The sequence below is a fragment of the Puma concolor genome, chromosome A1 (assembly GCF_028749965.1).
Source record: "Puma concolor isolate L17-30 chromosome A1, mPumCon1.1.hap2, whole genome shotgun sequence".
Classification (NCBI taxonomy): Eukaryota; Metazoa; Chordata; class Mammalia; order Carnivora; family Felidae; genus Puma; species Puma concolor.
The window spans coordinates 19,987,501-19,999,698 of NC_141667.1; the positions used below are offsets into that span (position 1 = coordinate 19,987,501).

The 12,198-nt window shown below is 32.8% G+C and overlaps 1 protein-coding gene across 1 annotated transcript in view; it reads right to left on the reverse strand.

Moving 5' to 3' along the window:
- Positions 1–12,198, reverse strand: part of LOC112860428 (cadherin-10) — a 134,827-nt gene that overhangs the window by 114,386 nt on the left and 8,243 nt on the right. The window contains exon 2 of the mRNA XM_086676381.1: positions 10,033–10,388. Coding sequence (XP_086532507.1) covers positions 10,033–10,263 — 231 coding nt within the window. The 5' untranslated portion in view covers positions 10,264–10,388. The remainder of the gene's footprint in view (positions 1–10,032; positions 10,389–12,198) is intronic.

A 12,198-nucleotide genomic window follows, 5' to 3' on the forward strand; every position in this document is an offset into this window, starting at 1 on the left:
GAGGTCCTGACTTGAGATGACGTCGGACGCTCAACCAACTGAGCCACCCAGGCGCCCCTATCATTATACTTCTTAAATAAGAATATAATTGTTTTCAGTAAGGTAACATACAGAATATTAACAACAAGAATATCATTATTAATAATGGTGTAATGAGGTGCAATGTTGGCTATTATATACTCTGGAGTCATCTCTTCTGGGTTAGAACTCCAGCTCTACAAGTTACTTGATTTGTGCCCTTAGAACACTTATTTAGACAATAAGGACATATTTTTCTTAATTATAAATGAGAGATAATAATAAAAATACCTTATGAGGTTACTGTAATATTAAGTAATAATAAATAAATCAAATTTTACAGTTATCATTATCAGGATATATCAGTGTGTTTCAGATTATTATAAACTATATCTTATTTAATTCTCACATAAAAACATGTGTAATAATATTTACATCAATTTTTTTTTTGCTTTCAGAAGCGTGTAAGTATTAGCGGCAAGAAAAGTGTTGTTTTTTTTAATTGTTTTACTTCTCTTGGTGATTTAAACGGCAGTATTCTTTTTGTTTAGTGATTATGATTATGTGTGGTGCTCACTGTCACCTTGATAGATATTTTCAATTCCAATTTTGAATAAGGAAAGAGAGCTCATCTGTTTTTGCACATTCACATCCTCTTTTTCCACATCATAATATCCTATCACTAGCTCTTCATCAGTTCAAAATATCTCTCATTCTCCACTTATTTTGTCTAATTGATAATATGCCTATGAGAAACTGCCCAACACAAAACTAACTGACTCCCATTTGCCTCAGATGATTACAGTAACTCTCTCCTTGGTCCACACTGATTTTTAAATTGTCACGCCTGTCTTTTGATTGAGTTTGCATTACACAACAAAATTAGTCACTTATTCTTTGCAGTTTTTTTTTTTCCCTCCCTTGTCTTCTATAATAATGCTAGTCTTGCCCTTCTTCCCCACCACCCCACCACCCCGCTTCTCCTTGGATGTTCTCCGCCTCTACCTGTATGCTATTTGATTTTTAATCAAAAGTCATGTCCTTGATATTTGCTTTATCTATTTATTGTTTCCCTTCAGAAACTCAGACATCAAGGATGCAGAAACTGGGTCTGTTCATGATTCACAACTCTATCCTTCTGTTCTGCTAGACTCAGAATAGTCAAACACATATGTACAAACTAAATTTGTTGCTAGATTTGATGTAGGTTTGTGGCGAAATTGGTGTCAAGGAAAATTGCAAAACTCAGTGGTCTTGGAGTGTTTTTGGGTATTTGGAAGACATAATACTGAACTGAGAAGTTCACTGATGGAATTTAAGCTAAACAGCCACCAAAATAGGAAATATTCCTTCAGAAAAAGGTCTATAATAGTATATGCTCTTACTTTGTAAAATTTCATACTTCATAAAATAATTTTAGTACTGGACTGAGAGTTAACATCTGAATTTAAAATTCTAAATTTAATAGTTTTATGTAATCCATAAACACATACAGTGTAGTTTTAAATGTGAAGTTAAAGAAGTGAAAGAATTTTACTGAAAGAGGGAATCTGAAATTTACATAAAATGCCCTTTGCCTATTGTGGATTAGGGTTCTAAGGAGAGAACCAAAGGAGAGAACTATATTCCAACAGAATTACTGCTCCCTTCTCTAAATTTAGCCCATCTATATAGAAACTTACATGTTCATACTGTTCTTTATTTTTGCTTTTAGTTGCAATTATGAGAAGCCATGGGACAGTTACCCAATTAGCATCACAATAATAATAATGGCAATAGTAATAATAATATTAATAAAATATTAAAGTTAAATAATATTGTTTACTAAAAAATGTAGAAATTTAACTATGAATATTTAGGAACTCACTTCAGAACATTTATTAAAGTATTCACTCCTTTTCATGCTTTCATAAAAGGTAACTGAGAATCTGAATATATGAACATATACCAAGTGTGAAACATTGATGAGCAAACACAATAACATACATCCCACTATTTCATTTTCTTTCCTGAAGAGAACATTATTCTTCAGTACAATGGGGACAGAATTTAATTGAATATATAATTATGTATTGTCTCCAAGAAAGAAAATGAGAGGGCTTTGGTAGAAATTCATAATACAATAATAATAATTTCCCATGCTTCATGACCATTACACATGCACCTGTTACTGATAAATTACGTTGAGATACTTTCTGCTGAGCAAATTTATGTGAGATTTAATACATTTTTCATCTACAGAGATTTCTCCCGAGTTTTTGTTAAAAATCTACTCAATTTTCACATAATCTTCATTATAAAGTAACCATGTTTCTTAAAAGTTTATATTTGAAAAAAATGATGGGTTAAATTATAGTTTTAAATTTTTATTTGAATTTGAATATTTTGAGATAATAGGTAAGTTTTCCAAAACGTATTTGGCACAGAAAAAAAAATTTAATCATTTTTTATTGTCATCAGTCTATTATTATTTTGAATGCCCTTCTATCTACTTCCAACTATTACTAGTCTTTGTGAATTCATTGGCCTAAAATCACAGAAAAAAAAAACCTTTAGAAAATAAACCCATAATTACCTTTTTTCTAAAATATATTCCAATAAAAGTAACTTCAAGGGATGTGACATAGGGAGGTAGATTTTAAGAGGTGCTATGTGGCTAACTGACAAAACAGGAAAAGAGAAGAGGTTTCTGTGGGGAAGGGCTAATAAATTAGTAAACATGAAACAGGAATATACAAAAGTCAGGCTGTGGTAGGAAAGAAAAGATGACAACATTCACAGCCTCTCTGGGATAGTAACTCAAGGGGGAAAAAATGGGAGAATGAAAGGGTAGACTTTCCATAAATCCTTTAAGGACAATATGGGCAGTGGAGTGTGGTAAATATGTTTAGGTGGGGTGCGTGTGTGTGTGTGTGTGTGTGTGTGTGTGTGTGTGTGAGTTGTTTCATGAAGGTTATAAAATGAAGTTGTCACACGTATTTATGAATAATCTTTTTTTTATTTTTTAAATTTTTGTAATGTTTATTTTTGAGAGAGAAAGGAGCAGGAAAGAAGGAGAGAGAGAGGGAAACACAGAATTTGAAGCAGGCTCCAGGCTCTGAGCTGTCAGCACAGAGCCCGATGTGGGGCTCAAACCCTCCAACTGTGAGATCTTGACCTGAGCCGAAGTCGGACGCTTAACCAACTGAGCCACCCAGGCGCCCCTATATGAATAATCTTGATATTTGGTAGTATGTTATGCAAATAACTTCATGGAAGACTATAGAAAACATGTTATCACTAATACCAGTAAAACTTGTAAGTAAAAAGATGATTGTGGTTGTTATTTATATATGAGCATTCCATACTTAATTCCATTTATCTTGTAAATAAATGTCATTTATTTTTAACATGCAACATTTACCATTTGATGTTTTTCTTGAAAATGCTAAAAGGGACCCTATTTCCTAATATTTTAAATGAGAAAAAATATAATGCTCACACATTACATCTAAGCTCAAAACCAATTCTAAAATTTAGTAACCAAAGTACAGTAAAATCTGTATAATATGAATAACATGCTATAATGTTAATGTGTAAAATGCTTAAATCCGTGTTACCTGATCACCTAAGGTTAATATGAATTAGTATGGCTTCTCTCTGTTATAAAACTTGGATACACATTCTTTTTGACAGCCTTTGATATCTTCAAATCATCTATGCCTGCTTTTGAAGTTTCATCCTCAATGCAAATGCATCTGGAATGCAACTCAACTACCTTCCTAAATACTGCTTTGTTAAAATATAGTGAGCTTTGAGGATGCAAGCATATTTTCCCTATATAACTTCTGGCTGAAATATCATTGTATTGAAAGATATAAATATTGTATGCATTTTGAGAATTAAAAACCAAGAGGTGGTCTGCCTGGAAAACATTATCAATGTTCCGCAGGCCAGGCTTCTACTTAAAAATGCTTTTATTACCTCTTGCTTGAAGATTAGTATAAGAAGATCTTAAGCACTCTAATTCAGATTTGTCTTATTTTGTGGTCTTTGCATATCAGATAAATAATGTCCTAATCCATCCAAAAGTCCAAATGTCCCCTCATCAGGAAGGTCTAGAACCACCTAACCTAAAGGAGTCTCTGCCAATATCTGTCACATCATCCTCATTTACTTTCTTCCAGGACTTTTTCTATCTAAAATTGTCTACTGTGTTATTTGTTTCATACCTCATTCTTTTAGTGGCTGCAATTAATAGGGTTCAAATAGAAAATAACCATATACCAACACTCTGCCTGCCCCCGCCCACTAAAATCAGATCTCTATATATTAAACAGTTAAAGGGTTTTCGGTTGTTGTCATTTGTTTGTTTGTTTAATGTAGGTCTTTTTTGGTCATATTTGGGTTGTTTTTAAGAAATATTCACCTGGAATTTTTAGTGTCAAGAACAGTATTACTACAGTCGTTAAAATATCCAACTCTCTGAAGATAATATTTAATATCCATTAAAATGTTTGCAATTTCTGAACTCTTATGTAGCATTTTCTCCACGTGCTCGACTCAGATCTGTTCACCCCCAGAAGACTGCAGTGGGGAGGTCAGGACAGCTTCCTCTCTCTATCCTAGTTGGAACTACTCTTTCTCCCCTGTTACCAGGTTTGACTTGATTGTACCTACATTATTAAGGGTGAAAGGAACCTGGTCTAATATGGTGGGCACAGTTGGTATTTCTGCCATTCTGTTTAAGGTTAGGTTATTCTTTCATGGATCATATTTTTTCAGTTTTTGGAAGATCTTTCTTCTAGAAATTTACAGTAATCACTTTTTATGAGGCATTGTACATCAAAAGAGCTCCAAAGAAATACAGATAAGTAAAAAATAAAAGCATATACCTTGGCTCTCCAATCTTGACTTTTAATAACATTGATTTATGTAATGCAAATCCCAAAATTTCATTTCCACTTTACTTACAATTACTGCAGAAATAGAACAGGGGGATAGTTGGCACTTATTTTTTTGTTGGTGGCTTTTGGGTTCTGTGCTCTCTCAGAGATTAAAAGAGTCCCATAACTTTGTGTTAGCTTTACTTATTATTTTCTCCTTCTCTTAAAGGCAGATACTTTGTGAGCAGAGAAATTATATTTTCTCTACTATATGCTTAATAGGAGTAATTAATACCTGAGTAGTGGGTCTTCTAGATATTTACTGAAAGAATGAATGCACACTTCATTTTTAGGGGGGTTGTGGAGCCCATAAATCTACAGAAAAGGATAATTAAGAGGCTGGAACCAAATGCATGACTTCATGAAGATAGGACATGAAGCAGAGGAGATCTTAAGAGAAGTCCGTTTCAGAAAGTGAATACTAATGGCAACTCTGGAAGGAAGAAATAAAATTACAAATGGGAGCAGGTTCAGAAGCAAGCACCCAAAAAGAACTAAAATAAAGATTGAGCTATTTAGGAAAATGGAAAAAAACTGGCAAACTAGGACAGTATTTCTTGATCTTAGCACACTTGATGTTTGGAACTAGAAAATTTTATGGAGGTCTGTTCTATGCATTGCGGGTTTTAGCAGTAAACTTGGATTCTGCCAACTAGATCCCAGTAGCAGCCCCTTTACTGCCACCACCTGATGGTTTTATTGTACCAAAAAATGTAGACAGTTACCCTAATTATTTTTAAAGTATTATTATATTTTCACTTCCTGGAGTGAATTGTCTTACTATGCTCACTCAAAATCAGGTTATTATTACCCAAATATGTTATTAATTTTTTGGGGTATTAGGGGTTTTTCTCAGTATCTGGTTTTGATTAAAAGTCTAATTTTAACATGCTCTTCCCCACTTGAGAGTAATTATTATATAAAATGAATACAAAATTTTTGTAGTAAATAAAATTAGTATTTCTTTGACCACTGTTTATCTGTTACAGCTTAAAGTAAATTCAAGAGTATCTAGGTTTTTTTTTTTTGTAGTTTAAATTCATGTTAATTAATAGACAGTGTAGTATAGATAAGAGTACCTAGTTTAATGTCATTATGTATATTGTTTGAATATTTGGAACCTAGATATTTGAAATTATTTGTCCAGGGTGACTGAATCAGGCAATAAGAAACCGTGATTAAAAGTCATACTTAAATAAAAATAGTTTATAGTTATAATGATTCTCAAATCTTAAATTGGAAAAATGTAATATGTCTATAGAAAGATGCAAAATGAAAGCAACATAGTACAAAAGTAGATTACTTGAAGTTCAAATATAAACCCCTTGCTATGGAAGTTAAAGTGAGGTGACATGGTGTTATCCTATAAAGGAAACTTTTAAAGGCAAATTTTGTTATTATCTCACTGAAAAGAAAAAAATAACTTAATGACAATTATATTTTGGTTCAGGATGTATTTGATTGAATGGTTAGAGGAAAATGTGTTTTGATCATCAAGAGCTGAACAAAGAAATGCTTTGAGTGAGTTCATTATTGGCTGGCTTCATTGTTTTTTGTTTGTTTGTTTAATTTTAGAGAGAAAGAGCCAGGATGGGGGTGGGAAGGGGTGGGGAGAGAGAGACAGAGAGAGAGAGAGAGAGAGAGAGAGAGAGAGAGAGAATATTAAGCAAACTCAGTATGGAGACTGATGCAGGGCTGAATACCACAACTCTGGGATCATGACCTGAGCCTAAATCTAGAGTCAGACGCTCAAGCAACTGAGCCACCCGAGTGCCTCTTGGCTTGGTTTCTTAATAACAGTCGTGGCAATGACAATTTGGTGACTGATCTATCTCTTTTTCTCTTTCTTTCTCTCTGTTTATTTCTTCTTTTTTTTCTAAATGGATTTTAAAATTCTCATATCCTTTATAATGCAAAATATTATTAAATTAAAAATGAATATATAGTAAGATGAATATATTAAAATTAATGTGGATAAAACTAACATATATATTACATAACATGAATATATAAATTAAACCATTCACATAATCATAGTTTGATTTCATACATGAAGGAATGAAGGCTAAGAGAAGTAGGTTGATTTAACCACTATGAGAAAAATAGTAGTAGAAACAAGGTTATATCCTAAGTCTTCTGATCGTTGATTACATGCTTTTCCTTCTTTTTTAAGTGCATTTATTTATTTATTTATTTATTTATTTTTGAGAGGGAGACAGAGTGTGGGAGTGAGGAGGGGCAGAGAGAGAGGGAGTAGAGAATCTCAAGCAGGCTCCACACTGTCAATGCACAGCCGGACACAGGGCTGGAACCCACAAACCATGAGATCATGACCTGAGCCAAAACCAAGAGCCTGTTGCTTAACCAACTGAGCTACAGAGGCTCCGCAATTATATGATTTTCCTAAGCTTCCCTCAGCTTTTACCCAATGAGAAGCAATAGGTTTTTCCCTCTGTTTCCCTTAATCAGTAATGGGCTTTTATCTGAGAAATTATATACCAATCCATTCTTTATAGGATTTGGTTGGCCAATTGTTTGGTATTAAAAAAAAAAAAGATTCCCTCTTCACGCATGTGCTTTCAGTCTTGTCCTCACCCTATCAGTGTAATTCTCTCCATTTTCTTATTCTGAGCTTCTCAAATATTTCCCACTACAATGGGGTGTCTATCATTATCTTCCATATGTCAAGGAATTAGAACATGTATTACTAATATATCTAAACCAACCTAGATACATCATTAAGCATCAATGTTACATTCCTACTTTAAAGGTAGTAAAAACTGGAAGTGAAATTTCTGAAAGAAAGGATAAATATGTATTAGATTTACTGTAAGTACTTTTAGAAAGAATATTTAAGAATTAAAAATGTTTTATATCCATTGTAGTATATGTGTATTAAAATATTCTATATTGCACATTACCTTTTTGACATCTGCAAATCTGTTTATATCTAAATAAGGTTTTTAATTGTATAAGTAATTAATGCAATATAAATAATAAGTAATTAATGCAAGTACTATACTATAGAAAAGGAAAATGTTTAAATAGCTATTTCACAGGTAATGACATGAATAAATGATTCAAACAACAAAGTGGTCCTGAAATATAAACCAAAAAATAGATACTCTGGGCATTAGAAGTAAGCTTATAGCTACAGAATCTAATAAATTTCTGTTGATCTAGTAATTCAGCACATATTATATAGAAAGGAACTAGTGGACACATCCCATAAATTCCTTATGTTTGTTCTTGTCAAAGAGTTTTCTGACTTGCCTTTTTCAAGCAGAGTAAATAAGAATAAAATTTGGTTTGTATATCAAGATGCATATACAAGTATTACCAGTTTTAATTACCCATGGGGATTTAAATTCTAGACTAGTCCCCCCCAACTCCCCCAAAGAACCGAGCAGGACCAGATGATTCTGGGAATTCAATCCAGTGCAACTCAGGTCAATTCAATCAATGAAATATTAAGCTCTATTCAAAGAGCCAAAGACAAAGTGAGGTGTGAAGTACAGGACTTGATCTCAAGGTGTTGACACTCTTCTGGGAGAGAACAAATGAAAGTGCATAAGAAGTCACTTGACTATCATGAGAGAGTATACAATGCAATGGTAACTTAATTTACCAACACTTATCAAATCCTTATTAAAATGGACTAGGTAAAAGAAAGCACAGGCAAATAACCCAAATAAGCTCTTTGTTCAGGAAGAACCAAAGGAAATTATTCACTGTATAGTTTCTTTGGTGTAGATTTCTGTTATTATATTTTCATGTGGTTGCTTTCATTAACTAAAAGTTGCCTATCACAACAACCATAAAATGTACCTTAACCCACTGATCTTGGACACCCAATCAGATGCGACATGTGATAAGTCTGCTACTGTGTGCTTTCTGGAAATATTGCTCAGATTGCTGCCACTTTTCCTTCTCCTTATAATTGAAATAACATTTAACCTTTAATGTCATCTATGCCATATTGCCAGACATTTAAAGATGACTGAAATAATTGGAACATGAAAAAACATATCAAAGTGTTTTAAAATCAATGAAAAAATACTTTATAGAACTTTTAAAAATAGTTTTTTCTTAGAGGATTAAAAATTATTAGCAAATTTTAATTGTTTGGATGAAGCTATTAAAGTTTAAGTTAACGCAAAATTCTCCATCACGGTAATGTATCTATCATAACTTTATAGCGTTAACATAGGATGTATTAACATGTGATTATATTTACTTTTATCTTGCTAGTGTTTCCCTTTCTTCTTTGATATATTTTCATACTGTCCATAAAAATAATAACCACGCTTATTAACACAAAACCTTTCTTAAGACACTAACTTCTACTACATTCAGATAGTGCCAAAAAAAGAACACTCAAAATGAATAGAAGATAGTTCACACAAGCATTCATTGTTACTTTTCATTCGACTCCCAACCACAACTAATTTTCCTCACTTTTATAAGTGAATAGAGTAGAAACTTGTCTCTGTCCACGTATCGCAGTAAGTAAACCACTTCTACCTGCTTGTCTTCTATGTATTTTCCTTTATATAAATGTGGCCACAGTGAGACTTAAGAAAAGTAAATAACACTCATATCTGAAATAAGTTTTTTTATAAAAAAGCTATTTTTTTTGGCCTTAGGTCATATTTTTAATGACATTTGCTTTCTCATTCTATAGAATATTAAACTACTTTTAAATGTCTTTTCTTCCCTGTGAAAATCAAGAGCGATGGGAACCATTGCATATGTATCTATCTAGTCATTTCAAGTAGCCAGATTGACGTATAGTTTTCTCACTATCATTGATTTCTCACTACAAATTCTAAAAGCGTAATTTTAGTACTTCTTTAATCCATGAGGAAATGGACAGAATTAATTCTATCAAGTGAATTTCTACCTTTACCATGCTGTATTTATTTATTCTGTGGTTTTTCAAATTATAATTTCTATTCCATAAACAAAAATTGCTTTATGGATATTTAGAGAACAAAATTTATAAGAATGATGATCTTGATAACCTTCAAATTTTCCTAAGACATGTAAAGAAAGAATGTAACTATTTGCCATTTCAGTGCAAACTTACCTTGCCCACGTATTGGTAATCAGATCCTGTGTATTCCTCCAGTAAGAAAAATTGATTCCACATCCACCCACGTTTTTGACGATGCAGAATTTTGCCATCACTCCTAGGTACACGTGCACCTAAAATTCTTTGCTGGGGTACAGGAGTCCTTCTGAACATTATCTCTGGAGAACAGAAATGTGGCAGGCATACCCAGAGTAGAAATAGTAGCAAAAATTGGTATATTGTCATAGTTCACTTCTTGAAAATTTCCAACGTGGATGAAGAGAAAGCAGTCCTGTTTTATTGAGTTGAATTTTACTGTGTTTCAACTGGTTTCCAACATCTCATCAATGTTTTGGACATGTTTCCAAAAGCTTCAAACAAAAAAACAAATAAAAAAAGTCAGTTGAAAACATTATGAATGTTACCTGTTACCTTAAATATGAAATTGATAAAGATTAGTAGCAAACAAAATACCTACTTTCCTGCTGTTTTATAAAATAATGATTACTTTTGGAAGATATTGCTTGTCTAGTAACATGTCAGCAATTTATGAAAAGATGATGGTAAATAATGTCTTTCAGACAAATTTTAAGGAAGGGGCATATTAAGCTTTGTTTCTTTTTTCTCTTGTGATTATAACAGTTTTCAGGAATTATGATCCCTATATGGAGTAGGGATGAAGTTAATTTTTCACATCAATTTTTTCAGAGTAACTTAACATAAATTAAAAAACTGAAAACAAAATATTGATTTAATTAAAGCTACAGAAAACATGCATCTGTTGTGCGATACAATGATATTTGAATGTTTTTAAACAGCAGCAGTTTCTTCCAATTTAATTCTGCTCAAAGGTAAAAGCAATATAAGAACAAATAAAACACTTGAAGTGCCTTTGGCTGAAGAGTTCTCTCTTCCCTCTTAAAGTAGAAAAAAATCACTACTAAAGTAGATCCATTTATAATATAATTCATACTACTGTGTAGAGGGAGTGAATGACATTGTCAGCTGTACTCCCACTACAAAAGTTCTGAGTCTAGAACTCCACACTGCCCCAGTCTGACTAGGGAGGGCCATAGATTCCAGGCTGCTCTCCACCTCCCTCTCTCTGCTTGCTTCCTCAACCCAGGTAACCCTATTAAATATAAATGAGATTATGTCACTTATCTGAACAAAAAACTCACATGAAGTCTCCTCTCACTTTGATTAAAACCCATGCCTTACAAAAACCTACAATTCTGTACTTGATTTCACGACTACTGGTCACTTCTCTGACCTCATATTTTACCCCAATCCCCCATGTCACTTCCTAAAACTGACTCCTTTCCAGCCAAAGTGTCCTTCTTCTTTCACCTTGCAATACACTTCATATTCTCCTCTCCTAAACTAGAACGTTCTACTTTTTCCTTCTATTTGTAATGTTTTTTCCACATAGAGGTCCACTTGGTTAGACTTCTTGCCTCCTTCAGGTCTTTCTTGAATCCTCCCCTAACATTCCATATATACCCATATACTATAAGTGCTTTATTTTATTTGGGATGCATTCTGTCTCCCTGCTGTAATCCCATGGGTTGTTTTGCTACTGTATAACAGACTCTTACAGCAGATGATCAATAAACATTTTAATTGAATAAATGAATATATTGTAAGTTGATTAAAAAATCTGAGTACCATTCCTTTTTCTATGTAGTTATGCTCCAACACTTATGTATGGAAATACATTTTTGAAATCATAATTACTTTATTTTATTCTTTGTTTATATTATTGTTAATCCTCACAATCTTGTTTTTAGTTTAAGATCTCCTCCATAGATTGTTCTTTGTTTGTTTCCTGTTAGGTAAGGATTTTATTTCAGAATAGGATAAAACATTTCTTACAAAAAAGTAGTTTTGGTACCGAAGGATTGAGTTCCTTTTCTCTAATATGGCAAGCATTCTAAGTCCTCCAGCATTGACACTGACATTTATGCTTTCATCCACAATAATCTGTTAGCAATCTGCTTATTCTTTTTGGTTTTCTTTTATTAAGAAGATTTAAAAGTTAATGCAAACATGTTTTACAAACAAGATTAATGGTGAAGCAGTATTCCCTTGAGTGTATTAAATGACAGTGGAGTTCTCTACAGCATGTGAAGCATTCAAAATGACAGATGTAAACTGTATTAAAAAATCATGTATTGCTAC